At 40.0% G+C, this 14,436-nt stretch overlaps 1 protein-coding gene across 3 annotated transcripts in view; it reads left to right on the top strand.

Annotated features, from left to right (window-relative positions):
- The window catches only part of COL5A2 (collagen type V alpha 2 chain), a 188,475-nt gene extending 177,307 nt beyond the window's left edge, over positions 1–11,168 (top strand). For all 3 annotated transcript variants that reach the window (XM_075430219.1, XM_075430218.1, XM_075430217.1), the window contains 10 exons: positions 50–103; positions 434–541; positions 654–707; positions 2,031–2,138; positions 2,985–3,038; positions 3,761–3,868; positions 4,839–5,130; positions 6,036–6,223; positions 8,109–8,333; positions 9,240–11,168. In XM_075430219.1, coding sequence (XP_075286334.1) covers positions 50–103; positions 434–541; positions 654–707; positions 2,031–2,138; positions 2,985–3,038; positions 3,761–3,868; positions 4,839–5,130; positions 6,036–6,223; positions 8,109–8,333; positions 9,240–9,386 — 1,338 coding nt within the window. In that variant the 3' untranslated portion in view covers positions 9,387–11,168. The remainder of the gene's footprint in view (positions 1–49; positions 104–433; positions 542–653; positions 708–2,030; positions 2,139–2,984; positions 3,039–3,760; positions 3,869–4,838; positions 5,131–6,035; positions 6,224–8,108; positions 8,334–9,239) is intronic.
- The last annotated feature ends 3,268 nt before the right edge of the window (positions 11,169–14,436 follow it).

The raw sequence follows: 14,436 nt of genomic DNA, 5'->3' as shown, positions 1-14,436 counted from the left end.
CAAGATTACAGAGCTAATCAATAGCCCTATTTTTATTCCATAATTCTAGGGACCTGCTGGTAATGACGGTACTCCTGGACGAGATGGAGCTGTTGGAGAACGTGTAAGAATATATTGTTTTCTTAAGTCACTTCTGGAAATATCCATTTTATTACTGATTGTTTCTGGATTTCTCTTCATTCAGTTAACTTGAATGGAGAACTTGTTCTGAAAGTGTATCACAGCTTTGCATAAGTAGTCTCTCTCAAAGTTGAGGAAACCTGGCTAAAAGGCTAAGAACACCTGCCTCTACAAACTCCGACTTGAGTTCATACAGCAGGAGTATCTTTGTAGATCGTAATTTCTAGAAATTAGATTAGCAATGCTAGAGTCATGTTGCTTTGGTCCAGTCCAGTCTTCTTTAGATGAATAATGCTGAAATTATGTTTTGCAGGGTGATCGTGGTGAACCTGGCCCTGCAGGTTTACCAGGTTCGCCGGGGGGTCCAGGAACTCCAGGTCCTGTTGGCCCTCCAGGAGATGCAGGTCAAAGAGGTGAAACTGTAAGTGAGGCTTTTTTTTTTTTTTTTCTTTTTAATACTTTGTTTAGCAAAAAAACTACTGTGTATGCTTTTGTGCATTGCTTCACATATTTTATGTATGCAATCTTTGTAGGGTTCTCGAGGTCCGATGGGTCCCCCAGGTCGTGCAGGAAAAAGAGGTTTGCCAGTAAGTTCTCCGTGGTCACTGTGGTTTTATCTGAGACGCTTTTTAAAGCCGAGGGTATGAGAAACTGAGCCCAAACTAGAATGCTGAGCAGGGCTTCAACTTCCAGTGTTCTGACTGCAGGTGCATGCAGGTAGTCTGCTGAGCTGCAAAGCTGTACAAAACAGTTCGAATACAGTAATATTTCTACACTTTCTTTCAAAATAATTGCAGAGCAATAACAAATGCTTTGGAAGCCTCTTTATTTGGGGTGTGTTGCTGCCTGGATGATGGTAGGACCGGAGTCAGCGAATGGCTGGCGTCTGCATTTGACGGTTCAAATAAGGGGTAAAGAAATGAATGCTGAACAAAAAGGCAGATTTTTAGATAAAAATGGCAGAAATATAACAAAATCACCTGTTCCCATGAAACTGCCTTAATTCAACTCATGAGATTCTGACTTCAGTCCAAATGGAAAACAAACAAAACCCATCTTTTTGTGTTACATAACTCTCTTACAATCCAAGCTTGGAACAAAAAATTAATTGCAAACTTGGGAAATTGAGAAGAATGTTGTCCTGTCCCTACACAGATGTCATATGAGAGACAGGAAAAGTTTATCGAGTAGGTAATGATAATGATGCCATTGATAAACTATTTGGAATCTAGAAGTGAGAAATTCAGCGTGCAGTTTGGGCTGGGAAATACAGAATTGAAAGCAGAAGCCATTTTTTCCAATGATTCTTGAATTAGTATGAAAAGTTTGAAACTATCAAAAATACCAAGAGTGCCATTGTGACGGTAATAGAACCAAGCTGTTTGTACCGGGGAGCCTGAGCCTTGTCTGTAGCTAGGGAATGTAACTTCAGTTGTACGTTAATCATAGTGCAGGTGAAAGGAGCTGTGAGAAGGAAAGATGCAAAATGGAGGATTTAATACTGAAAATACATTTTATCATTAGGAGTCTGTGAGAAATATTTCAGTCTCATCTACAAAAATCATTTGCCATATCCAGTAAGGCAAAGAAATTTCTCAATCTTAAAAAAACAAATTTCCCAATCTTAAAAATTTTATGTACATTATTTAGTATCGTTATTACAGAGTTTTACAACTACAGGCTAAACAGACTAAAGTTACGACAACTATAATTAAGCACAACAGCATTTTCTGTAATTATTATTCTTTGGTAAAGATTTAAGATTTTTGGAGCTGCCCCAGCATCACCTTCTTTCTAGCTTTAGAAGTGAAGGAGGTCTGAATGCAGTGTCTAAAAGCAAATGAAGGGTTTTTGAGGTTGGGGTTGTTTTTCCAGTTCAGAATTTTAGATTTCATCGCTGATTTTTACAGGGTCCCCAAGGACCTCGTGGTGACAAAGGTGACAATGGAGATCGAGGCGACAGGGGCCAGAAAGGTCACAGGGGTTTCACTGGGCTTCAAGGTCTTCCTGGTCCTCCTGTAAGTTGTTCTGTTTTTACTATAATTTTATTTCCTTGATAGTTAAATAATGTATCAGCAATGCAGTTTTTTAAAATGGAAGAAAACCCAAACATGAGTGATTTTTTTCCCCACAAGGTGTTTGAGAGTAGCCTGGCTGTCTGTACTTGCTAATATTATAATGCAATTTAACAATACTATTGCAAGATACGTGTTCTCCTACTCTTGCTCCATTTGTGGAAGTGACCTGCAGTGACCGAGCACTGTCAGCACAGGGTGATAACAAAAGCTGATAGTTTCAGATAAGCACAGTAGAGTGTGAAATGCTTTGTGTCAGTGGTTGAACACTTTACAGTCAAGGGATCAAATGCAAAATCCGAGAAGGACTGTGATAGTATCTCTCGCTAATACTTGCAATAACTTCATTATTTCAGTGGTAATTGAATGGAAATACCATGGAAAACTTAGGGTTTTTACAGTTGTTCACTGATCCTGTGCAATGTGCAGGAAGAGAGTCAGCAAAAAACCCCAACACCCAAAGCATCTTTCCCCTTGATAATAGCGCTGTCAGTTACTTTTTTGTAAGCCAATCTGTTTCTAAATGCTACAAAAGCAAAGCTTTTCTGCAGAAGCAACTTTATATACAGCCAAGCACTAGTAAATTCTGTAAATTGTGATTACAGTTGTTACTTTGTGACAAAAGAGAGCAATAGAATGAAAATGAATCACAACAGGGAAAGGTACTGCTGTTGTTCATGTATATTATAATCCTGTTCGTGCAGAATTGGGTATGTCACGTGCTAATTCTTCAAAACCGAAGGAATATGCTTTAAATACCATAATGATATGATAATTTCTTCTGTTTAGGGTCCTATTGGTGAACAGGGCAGTCCTGGCATTCCAGGCCCATTTGGTCCTCGGGTGAGTAGAATGTTTCAGGTTGAAGGATTTTTCTTGATTTTTTCCACAATCAGATTTCAGTTTCTGCTTCACTTTTATTTCACTGGCTTTTATTGACTTTGGTATCATGTGGTGATTACGCTACTGTCTTTTGCTGAGAGGCATTAGTTTGTTTAATATAGTAAAGCTCTGACATAAGTGGAGTTTATAGCTAGATAAAAAGGTCAGTTCAGAGTAACTACAGGGCTACAGTCTCTTTTTACCGATGCTTTTGCTGCAGCTGATGCAAAGCCATGTATGCGGCAGCTCTGCTGATTGCTGCTCTGCCTCTCCTACACCCATGTATGTTATCCACCCAAAAGTAGAGGATAAATATGACTCCCTTGGTTTGTTCCCTTGTCACTTGTTCCCAAGTGACAGTATATCTCGAGTCTGTATATGTGTGGGCGTACAGCAGCTACTCCAGTATGCGTAGCACCTGGAATTAAACCCACTTAAATGGTTTTGGAAGAAGCATGCAGCTGATCAAAGGTATGTTGGCTGAGGTGATTGACTGCAGAAGAACAACGTTGAAACTGCCTGCTCACTTTTAGAGAAGAAGAAAAGGACGGGTTTTAAAAGTTTGGTAATAGACACAAATAACTGGGTTGTTTCCTGTAAAGATATTGCTTGTAGAGGGCTGTTTTGTGTTGCTTTGTTACTAAATGCTAAAATACATTCACTTTTTCTCTTGTGTTTTCTAGGGTCCTCCAGGTCCAGTTGGTCCTTCGGGCAAGGATGGAAGTCCTGGTCCGCTTGGGCCAGTTGGGCCTCCTGGTGTTAGAGGAAGTGTAGGAGAAGCAGGACCTGAGGTAAGTTGATGGGAATATGGAGGGAAGAGGTTACCTTCTTTGGAACCACAAAGCAGGAAATAAGAGTTAGGATTTCATTAGTCAGACACAGCGTGTGTTAGTTTGGGTGTGTGCTCTGTAGTAAGCATTTGGAGCGCTAGTTGTGAATTCTGAGGTAATTACTCTCAAAGGAAATGCCATGTTCTGATATACCATCGGATGCACTAGAGCATCCAGCGTGCAAGGAAAGTATGTTCCAGACTTTCTGCTGCCAGGGAAGAGCTGACAGAGGCTGCAGGTGGAGATACGTTTATTAACACATATGTTCTGTCACAAGACTCCGTTACCTCCCCAGCTGTCACCGTTCAGGTTGACAGAAGGACCTCACAACTCTCATTTAGGAAAATATACTTAGTTGGGAAAACCCCTGCTCTGCCAAGTAAGTATGTTGGAGATTCTCTCACACACCTGTGGCCAGAAAGCTCAGCACTGCACAGGATAAATGTAAAGATATTTCTAGTGCCAAATTTTCTGTCCAGGATTTACTAATTGAAAATGTGCCTGAAGAGTCTCAGGGGAAGCAGGAATTTTAGATTGCTCTAAAAATCACTTACAGCTGTGAGAACTTTAAGAAATAAAGTTATTAGGCAGGGATTTGAATAAGGAGGGAAAGATGGCTTAAAAAAGTGGAATGAGGCAGCTATTCCTTGATGACTTTTTCCAGCTGTAAAATCTGAGATCAGGAGTAAGAAAAAGTTGAGCAAGGTATTAAGATAGGTGGAAAGAGGGCATGAAGCAGAGACAATACCTCACGTGCAGTTCTAATCACTCCTGTTCCTGGAAATGGGAATTGTTTATCTATGTCTGAATTTTCCCTGCACATGAGGGCGGCTGGCCGTGAAGTTTTGATTTTTTTAGCGTCTGGCTTTACTGTCATTTTGTATAGTATTTACTCTGCTGTGCTTCTGTTGCCTTTTTTTTTTTACCTTAGGGTCCACCAGGTGATCCTGGCCCTCCTGGCCCCCCAGGACCTCCAGGCCATCTCACTGCTGCCATTGGTGACATTATGGGACACTATGACGATGCCATGGCAGATCCCCTACCAGAATTTACTGAAGATGAAGCAGCCCCAGACGACCATAATAAAACAGACCCAGGAGTCCACGCCACGCTGAAGTCACTGAGCAGCCAGATTGAGACTATGCGCAGCCCAGACGGCTCGAAGAAACACCCAGCACGGACTTGCGATGACCTGAAGCTGTGCCACCCATCCAAGAAGAGCGGTGCGTATGAACACACCATCTCCTCTACGCGCCGTAGGATTCTGTCTTATTTCCAGGAGACACTTGGTCACTGGAAAAATGTGTAACGCAGATTTTGATGGTCTAAACTGGCACTCACACTAGGAGCTTGAAAACTTCTTCTTGCTAAAGAAGTATATATTCAAATGTATCTCATATATATTTATTCAGATATATTTTAATTTAAAATACTTTATGCTTCCATGGAACACGTGTTTTCACCACGGAGTACCGCTTATATGCTGACAGAGCTAGGTTGGTACACCGATTGTGAATATTTGCTTGATTGCTCTTAGCTCAAAATGTTACTTGTGGGCCAATGACCTATGAGTGCTTTCCATCCAGAATTCTCTGCTGCTGCTCCGTAGTGACGGTTAGTAGGTGGTGATGCACTAACGTGCCATCTAGGACTTTCCCTCATTTATATGGATTACCAGTGATAAATCAGAACAGACTGGAGGGTAGAGGTAATTAGCGGCAGGCCTTACCGGATTTCTCCCTGTTTCCTGAAACTTTGCCTCCAACATTGACATTAGGAGGGGCTGCCGTTGGTTTCTCATGTGTAGGGAAAATTATCTTCTAGCCATTGTGTGTTTTTTGTGCACTGGGAGTGTCCAGGAGCTTTGCAATAGGCTTAAGTAACCTTAACCAACTTTGAAGTCTGCATTCCCCAGTTTTGAAATATTTGAAATGCTGATCAGCTTGTACCTTGAAGGAACATCATAGCGTGTACCTGACATGCGCATCAAAACACGCATCAGATTATGTGAAACCTATGCCTGTTTTCCTTGTGTTTTGTACTGTCATGACACACTTTTGCTTATGTCTCCCCAGTTATTTCAAGAATCTTAGTGATGTAACGGAATCACATTTTATGTTCTTCGTAGGTGAATATTGGATTGATCCTAACCAGGGATGCGTTGAAGATGCTATAAAAGTGTATTGCAACATGGAGACTGGAGAGTCCTGTATTTCTGCAAACCCATCTACTATACCACTTAAAATGTGGTGGGCCAGCAGGTCATCTGATCAAAAGCCTATTTGGTATGGCCTTGATATGAACAGGGGATCACAGGTAATGAAATATATTTAATGTCAAGAATCAACTGCTATGAAACTTATTTCCTTCTAGTTTAGAACTTCATCTGCTATTCTGAGCAGATTCTGCTACAGTCAGAACATTATAACTGTTGATTGATTGGCTTATGTTCAATTGGTTGTTACCATACAGTAATAATAGCAAAGATCTGGGAGAAACAGTGCAAGTGCATGTAAGGCAGGATTGGCTCTAAGTATACCATTGCTGGCAGAGCTTCGCTTCTCTTGATCTGCAAAACTTCAACTTCTCTAGCAGCCTACTTCCATAACTCACTATCCTTGTCCTTAGAAAGTGTACTTTTACCCTGATATATGATTTAAGTCACTGCTGTTTTAATTGAATTGTACCCTTTTTTTTTTGGAAGGCTTTTTACTGCTAAAGAATACAAAGCTTACTTTATAAATCCTCTCAGCTAAACCTTTTTTTAAAAGAAGTATGATTGTTGTCATGTGTGTCAGAATGCTCCATGCCAAATGCATCAGTCTCCAGGCAGACAAAAGTTCACTCTGAGCTCTCTGTTGGGTTTTCCCTCTGTGGTAACTTCTAAGTAGGCTTAATGATCCTGCCAAATAACAGAAGTTTATGCTATGCAAAGTATATAATTAATTAACAAGCTTCTGCCATTTTTATTCCTAGTTCATCAAATCAAAAGCACAGAAACTATTTTCAACTGTTATTTCATAGGAAGCAATTAAATACCTTTAAAATAAGTATTTGGTGTGTAAAAATAATACTGCTGTTATCAGTTGGATTCCTGGTGGCAGTTCAGAACTTCAACAATGGAGAACAGAGAACTGTGATGCGGAGAACAGAAGTGATACCGATTGATTTTATTGAGATGCTTTGCCTTCTTATTAAATTCAGGAGAACTTGCCATGACCCAGGATACCACGGTTGACGTTTAGCTGCCTGCAGAGCTGCTTGTAGGGTTTTTGTAAGTCAGATGCTCTTCAGAGGAAGAAATTGCCTTCAGGAGTCCTATAAAAGTATTTCATTTTTGAAAACACTGTCAGATTTGATAGCTAACAGTACGATCTGTGTGATAGTCATATGCGCTCCTTAGAGATTCTAAATAATAAATATGTCCAAGATTGCTAAACAGAGATAACACATTTTATAAAAAATGATGGTGTCAGTGTGTAAGATTTTCTTTTTTCTTCATCAGTTTCAGAGAAACATATACATTTTTAGTCATGCGTGACTTTGTTGTTGTTGTTGTTGCAATGATTCACAAAGCAAGAATAAAATGAAACCTGTACAGGTAGGGAAAATAGATCAGGAATTTTAGATTTTTTGTTATTGGTAAAAAAAATTGCTTCAGTTTTTTATAGACACAGCTGTACATTATAAAATATTTTTCAAACTTCTGTTTAAGTTAATTAGTTGATAAAGTCCATATGCAAATCTGTAGTTGTTTTTATATAGTTCAATCTTTGACTGTTTGTGACGCTTCTAAATATAATCAAAGCCTATAGAAAACAAGCTGCTGAAGTTGTAATGTAGCAGGTACACTATACAAGGGTTTTCTGAGTGCCTTTTCGTACAGAAGGTTTAGCTCCTACCAAATCCCTTTTTGGAAGAAGGTAGAATTCATTCCAAAACTTGGCATTTCTGTGGAGACCCAACTGCCTTTCAGTTTGTTCAGCTGCAGAGCTTTACGGTCAGAATTCTCCAAAATGATCCCTGTTACAGGAGGTCTACATTTCTTTGTCGTCAACCAGCAACAAATTACAAGAGAAACTGTTCTTAGATTTTAGGTAATAGGGCTCCTGCTAGTCGTCTCTGGAAGGGGTTACGGTAATGACAGATATTTCTAAAATCCATGAACTCTTAATGTTTATGTTGATCTGTTTCTTCACAGTTTGTGTATGGGGATACAGCTGTCACTCAGATGACATTCCTGCGCCTCCTGTCAAAAGAAGCTTCCCAGAATATCACTTACCTCTGTAAAAACAGCGTGGGGTACATGGATGACCAGACGAAGAACCTGAAAAAAGCTGTAATTCTGAAAGGGGCCAATGACCTGGAGATCAAAGCAGAGGGGAACAGCCGATTCCGATACACCGTTCTGCATGACAGCTGCTCTGTAAGTTCGGGGGGTTCGTCATGTGTTACGGAGAAGAAAGACTTTTGTCTTCTCAAGGTTTCAGTTCTTCCATGAGTTAGCAAAAAATCCGTAGAATGGAGTAATTAAAATGCTGCAGAATTTCACCATGAATTGTAGAAATAACTGATCAAATAGGTGTTTTCCTGCAATTCTAGCTTCACGTTGTAGAAGTCTGCGCTATTTAGAGGATATTAACGGTTGACGGGTTGCTAATGAGCATGCTGAGATCCGTATCTTGCCATTTTGCGTTTTCCAGTTCTCATGTACCTGTGTGTGGAATCACACAAAGCGGTGAGATAACCTCAACCGTTTCTCTGCCAGATGGGTGAGGTTATGCAGCAATACGCTGGAGGAAACCCACTGCTACTATCACTGAGTTGGAGAGGAAAATGTTCCCCCCCAAAAAATCTTAGTGGGCATAAAACCCAGCAAGTAGTACACTTTTTCGTGTACATTGGCATTCTCAGCCAAGTCCAAGGGACTGGCGAAATACTTTTAAAATCAGTTTTGCACTTAAAATGAATTAGAGTACTGTCTGTGCTTTAAAGTAGCATAGCTCAAGAATACACGTGCAGGGGTGTGTATGAACACGTAGAGAAGGATTTCATGATGTAATCAGCCCAGCTTGAGGGGGAGACCCTGCAGTGTCGATCCGACAGGTCTGTTCATCACTGTAAACACGAGATACATGCATTTTAAAACCACCAAGTTGCAGTACAGACAGGGCTGTGTTGTTCAGTGGAGGTACAGCGAGGTCTTCCTGTATGACCTCAGACAACAGGCTCACCAGGTGGAATTCAGGCTGTTTCTGACATGAGCTCTCACCTAAGGTTTTCTTTTTCTTTTTTATTTTCTTTTTTTTTTTCTTTTTTTCCCCCCCTCCAGAAACGTAATGGGAATGTGGGCAAGACTGTCTTTGAGTACAGAACACAGAACGTGGCACGCTTACCTATCATAGATATTGCACCAGTGGACATTGGCAGTACCGACCAGGAATTTGGGATGGAAGTTGGGCCAGTTTGCTTTCTGTAAGAGGAAGGGGGGAAATTAACACACTACCCAGCAACAGCAGCAATTAAACACACGAACTTTGATTGAAGTTAATCCTGAGACTCTTGAAGTAATGGCTGATATTGGATCAGCATTGTATATACGGTTCTTTTTAAATGCCCGGCCTCCTTTTGAATATTTATTTTACTTACAAACCTTCCTTTTGAAATGTTTGAAACCAACTTTTTAGTACGACAGTACAATTCTAAGAGGATTGATGACCACGTTTTAAAAGTAATATGAATCTTTTTCCTCTCTCTTGTTTCAAATTGTTTTGAAATTTACAGGTATTCAAAATAAGATGGTTTTAACATGGGACTATGCAAAACTCTAAGGATTATTTCTTTTGCTTGGATGCATACTGAATAACAGAAAAGTAGAGCACTTTTGCGAACCGTTGGCTGTATTTCAATCGCACCTACTCCCTCAACCCCAGTTTGTCTTCCTGTGGTTGCCATTATGATAGTCATTAACAGAAATCTATGTCTTTCGTAGAAGAAGATCTCTTCAGACAAGATCATCTTAATTTGGCATTGTCTTTCCTGCACTTTCCTGTGTAATAGTCTGCTCAGAAGAGTACTCCATAGCCACAATTAATTTATGAAGTAAAAATACTACTGGGGTAAATATGAGTTTTCAGTAGGGGTGTCCCTTGTCTTAAATTTTAAGGCCAGACTTCACTTCTCACAACCTATCTGTGGAATTCTATCAAATGATCCTTAATCTTCCAAATACATCGTAAACCCAATACTTGTTGATTTTCCAATACTTGCCCATCTAAGAAGCCATTACATATCAAACTATACAGATGTCTTATATATGGTGCCAGTTTATGTATGTTGCAAATCATTCACATGTATATCAGACCAATTGCTAATAAAGAAAAAGAAAGTTTAGAAATTCATTGTTTTTAGCTGACATCCAGACGTGCATCACCAGTAATTTGACTTATTCGCCTTGAGCTGTCAAGGCAAGAAAGTTCCATCGTTTCTTTAGCATGAGCTACCTCATCTCTGGAAGTTGGGATGCATTTAATATTCCTGTTTTTATTTTAGACATTAAAAGGTGCTATGCTTCTGTTGTTACTTCGAGAAAGGAGACAGGCAGGGCAAAAAAAACCCAGCAAAAAAGTGATGGTGCTAAATGACTCTGTAGAAGGCTGATGGAATAAAGATGCCTGCTGTCACTGTCATTCTCGGAGCTTAGTGTTAGGCTTGTGGTGTTTGAGAGAACAATGTTACAGTGCATTTATTTGTTGGTCATACAGTATAGAGGACGTTTTGTGCCACTGACATGCTTTATTTTGTAAAGTATGTGGGTACAAACTTACTTAGGTTTTTTTTGTTTCTTTATTGCATCTGTGCTCTCCACGTTTCTTGTTTGTTCCTTAAAAAAAAAAAATAAATAAACAGCTGGGGCCATCCCTAAAGAAAGTCATGCACATAGCTTTATTCATGTATCTTTGCAAAGCATTGAATTAAATACATGCTTCTCGCTCTGTAAGTGGTTTCTTTTTGTAGAATTCCTTTCAGTGTGTCCCATATCAGTTCACTTCCAGGAAATTAAAAATGGCAGTATTTACTTTTGGTTTGTTGCTATTTGAATAACTCATTTGCAATGCAGTCTGCTGAAGTATGTTGCACATAGGAATATAAATGTATTTTGAATAATGCCCTCTTTGTGCCAGTTTTTACGAGATAGGTGTCGATGTGTATGAAGTAATCACCAGCAGTCCTACTGAAGCTACCTAACTACTATTGTTTCAGACTCCAGAGAAAGAGAATTTTTTATTCAAGACTGAATAAAGTGTGACTTAGCCGATTCCCAGTGTCAATGTAAGTCATCGCTGATAGAAACCAGTTTCTGGACAAGCCAGAAAGTTGCACTGTAGCAAGGCAGGCAAGAATTTACATTCCTTTCCTCCTCCTGAAAGGGGAGGAGTTTTCCAGTTGCTCACGTGCGTGTCCATACAGGGTAGACAGGGACTGGGAACAGCGATGCTGACGGGTTCACACCGACTGTTACCTGTTGGCTTTTATTACCCGAGCAGGAACTCCAATTTCTTTTTTACTAGGATGAAATAATTTCTATAAATATGTAACTCAGGAGTTAGCTTGTCATATTGGATCCTTGAGAGGTTTTGGAGAACATTAGTTTCACTGAGTAATCTGTCGTCTAATGGCTCGCTCCAACACGTTCATGCAAAGGCAGATATCCAGTGGCTGTGGTCATACCTCTACAGAACATGTACCCGGATGCGTTAAATAACTAGAATTTGGAGTATAGATGCATGCTTGAAAGTTATTTTTAATCTCTGATTTTCATCAGCAGAGTATCACAATTTAGTAGAAAAGCTTTGGTGAGGTTGTTGAAGGAAAAGAATACTTCATTTTGAAGGAGACTTTTTTTTGTTTTTCAAGTTTCTCTTCGCATCGGTTTCTCCATATGAAGCAAGCAGTATCTCCTCAACCAGCAGGTGCCTTGAGCACTGAGAAAGCTTTAACTAGAAAGCACTCTGAGGTAATATTCTGTAAAAAACATCACTGGAGAATCACTGAGGCAAAGTCTCACTTGAAGTGTGAGCTCTCAGGAAATCTGAGTAGTTAACTGAGTCGTCTTTGTAGTGCAAGCGGTTGGACGTACTTTTTTTTTTCTCTGCACTAACTACGTTTATAGCACACGTGCATATTGCATCTCTTTCCCTGTTTTAAGCATTCCTCAAAGAATTGTAGAAACTTTCTAAGCAGACAAAAAATAGAAAAAGCTGGGGAGAATTTCATTGCTTTACCTCTTACCCAGGCAATGTGGCATAGCCTCATGTAAATACAGCTTTAATTTCACGAACCTAGAATGAATGGGCTGATAATTTGCAAAAGGTTGATTAATTTATAAAGTAACATTAAGTAGTATTAGCTATTTATGACATTTAGTGCAGTTCTGTTTGTTGCAGATGGCCTCCAATGGTAGAAAAGGCACTTCAAAGTGATGATGATAATACAATATCAGAGACTGCATTTGAATTAAATTCAAGTTATAAGAGTTGGTTATTGCTGTTGTTTCTGTAACTGACCTGTCTGCAGTGAGAAGTGAACCCCAGGACTGCCCCAGCCAACACCCTCTCTCTTGGTTTCTCCAAAACCGTAGTGCAATAGTTCTGTGGCAACTGTTCACTAAAATCTCATCTAGAAGGTAAAATCCTGGTGTTCGCCGCTCGTAATTTGGCCCTTCCTCTGTGTCTGCATCGGTGGTGGAGTTGGTGATGTGGTAGTTTACCTTGAACATTTAGAGAAGAACATCTGGATTCTTTTGTAATTGGATTTTAACACACTCATCTGTGTTTTCAGTGTCTGTTCTGAAGGTGTTTGTACCATCACTGTCATGCTTTTATCCCTGGGCCACTGAACATCTGGTACGAAACACCAGAGGTTGTATGCGATTACACAGCGGATTACAGACTTGGGGCCAAGCAGAGCTTACCTAGCGTGAGGGGCCCCATCGGTGGAATGGGAGCCTCTCCAATATCTCGCGGAGAACAAAAAAAGCAGCCAAGTATGAAAAGCAACAGCTTTGGTCTGTAGGGCTGTGTGGCTTTTTAACACAAATTTTTCACCTTCATGGCTTAGATTTTGTACAGCTGCACAGTAGAATCCATTCTGGATTTCTCTCAAGAGTGTCTCCTCTAACACTGACCACTTTTTACGGTGTATTTTACTTTAAGATTTCTTTCAAGTTAAAACTTTGAAAGAATGCATTCTTGCTGAGGGAGCAAAAAAGTGTGAAAGATGTTTCAGATATGCTTAGTGGGCCTTGGAGGTGGTGATGGATGATCCCAGAAATGAAAAAGTTCCTTTATCTGCAAGTACAGTGAACAAAGAATTGAGATTCAGGTGTTGCTGAGCTTATTTTGCTATTGACTGGTTTTAGTGATCTTTCACCTTTATATTAAATATGTAGTAGATTTTGGAAGGAGTTTAATAATGCTTTCTCCAAGGCTTTTTCTCTTGTTCCTGCTTGATTTATTTTTTTATATATATTTTGAGCAGAACGAGATACAGAGGACAGAACTGATCACAGTGCTACAGTTTATTGGTTTAACAGGGCAGTATTAATGTTGCTTTGTATACTGTATAATTAAGTAATACTAATATTGTAAGAAAAACGTTCTCGCTTCTCCTGTATTTCCTAGAGGAGCCCAGCTCTGAATGTGCACAGCAAAGGTGACCACAGCCCCTGTTCTGCGCCAGAGCCTTCTTGCAGAGATCCCTTTATGCTGAGCGGTTCTAGATACTTAAAATGCGAGGCAGGCAAGGAACTGACGGTTGAAGTCCTCCCTAAACACGACAGCTTTTGCAAATCGCAGTACTGGATCTATGCTCCTCAGTTTTAGAATGACTGTAAGAGTTTCCATTTGAGCTGCAGGTTTGCAGGTTTGAAAGGCTGGTGGAGCTGCTGAAGATGCCTCTCCTCCGCCCACCTTCCGTCCAGACCTTCTCCTTCCTCCGCTCTTTCAGGACTCCCCTCTAGCTCAGTGCTTGTTCTGCTGTCTCTGGTGCATGAGAGCGTAAGTCCAAGTCTCATGGCCGCTCCCTCCCAGGCTCCTTCCTTGACCCTCTCAGCTTCCTTGGAGCTATCATATACTCAGCTCTGTTTTAATTCTTCAAAGATTGTGTAGAGCACCAGGAGTGCTACATGCAGTAGAACAATGCATCAAGCAACACAGAAACATGAGAAAGAAAATGTCACAGCATTATAGCTAAAACAAAGTCTACAAAACATAGAAAGCAAAAAATAACAAAGCATGACAAAAAATAGAGGAGAATGAGGAAGATTTTTTTTTTCTCTATAAAGGCAAGTAAAGAGTATAAAAATAGGTTGGGAGCCAAAAGCATTGTTTTTCTTATTACTGTAGGGTAAGAACCCCCTAGGTTTATTTTATCTCCTGTAGCTGCCTGAGATTGAGCAAAGTAGTTATTGGACTGGTAAACACTCTTGTAATCTATGGATTTTTAAATTATTTTTTCAGGAAGTGAAG

This window comes from Opisthocomus hoazin, chromosome 9, assembly GCF_030867145.1.
Source record: "Opisthocomus hoazin isolate bOpiHoa1 chromosome 9, bOpiHoa1.hap1, whole genome shotgun sequence".
In the NCBI taxonomy this organism is placed as follows: Eukaryota; Metazoa; Chordata; class Aves; order Opisthocomiformes; family Opisthocomidae; genus Opisthocomus; species Opisthocomus hoazin.
Note: the sequence above shows the minus strand (reverse complement) of the source record. Positions and strands in the feature narration are given on the sequence as shown.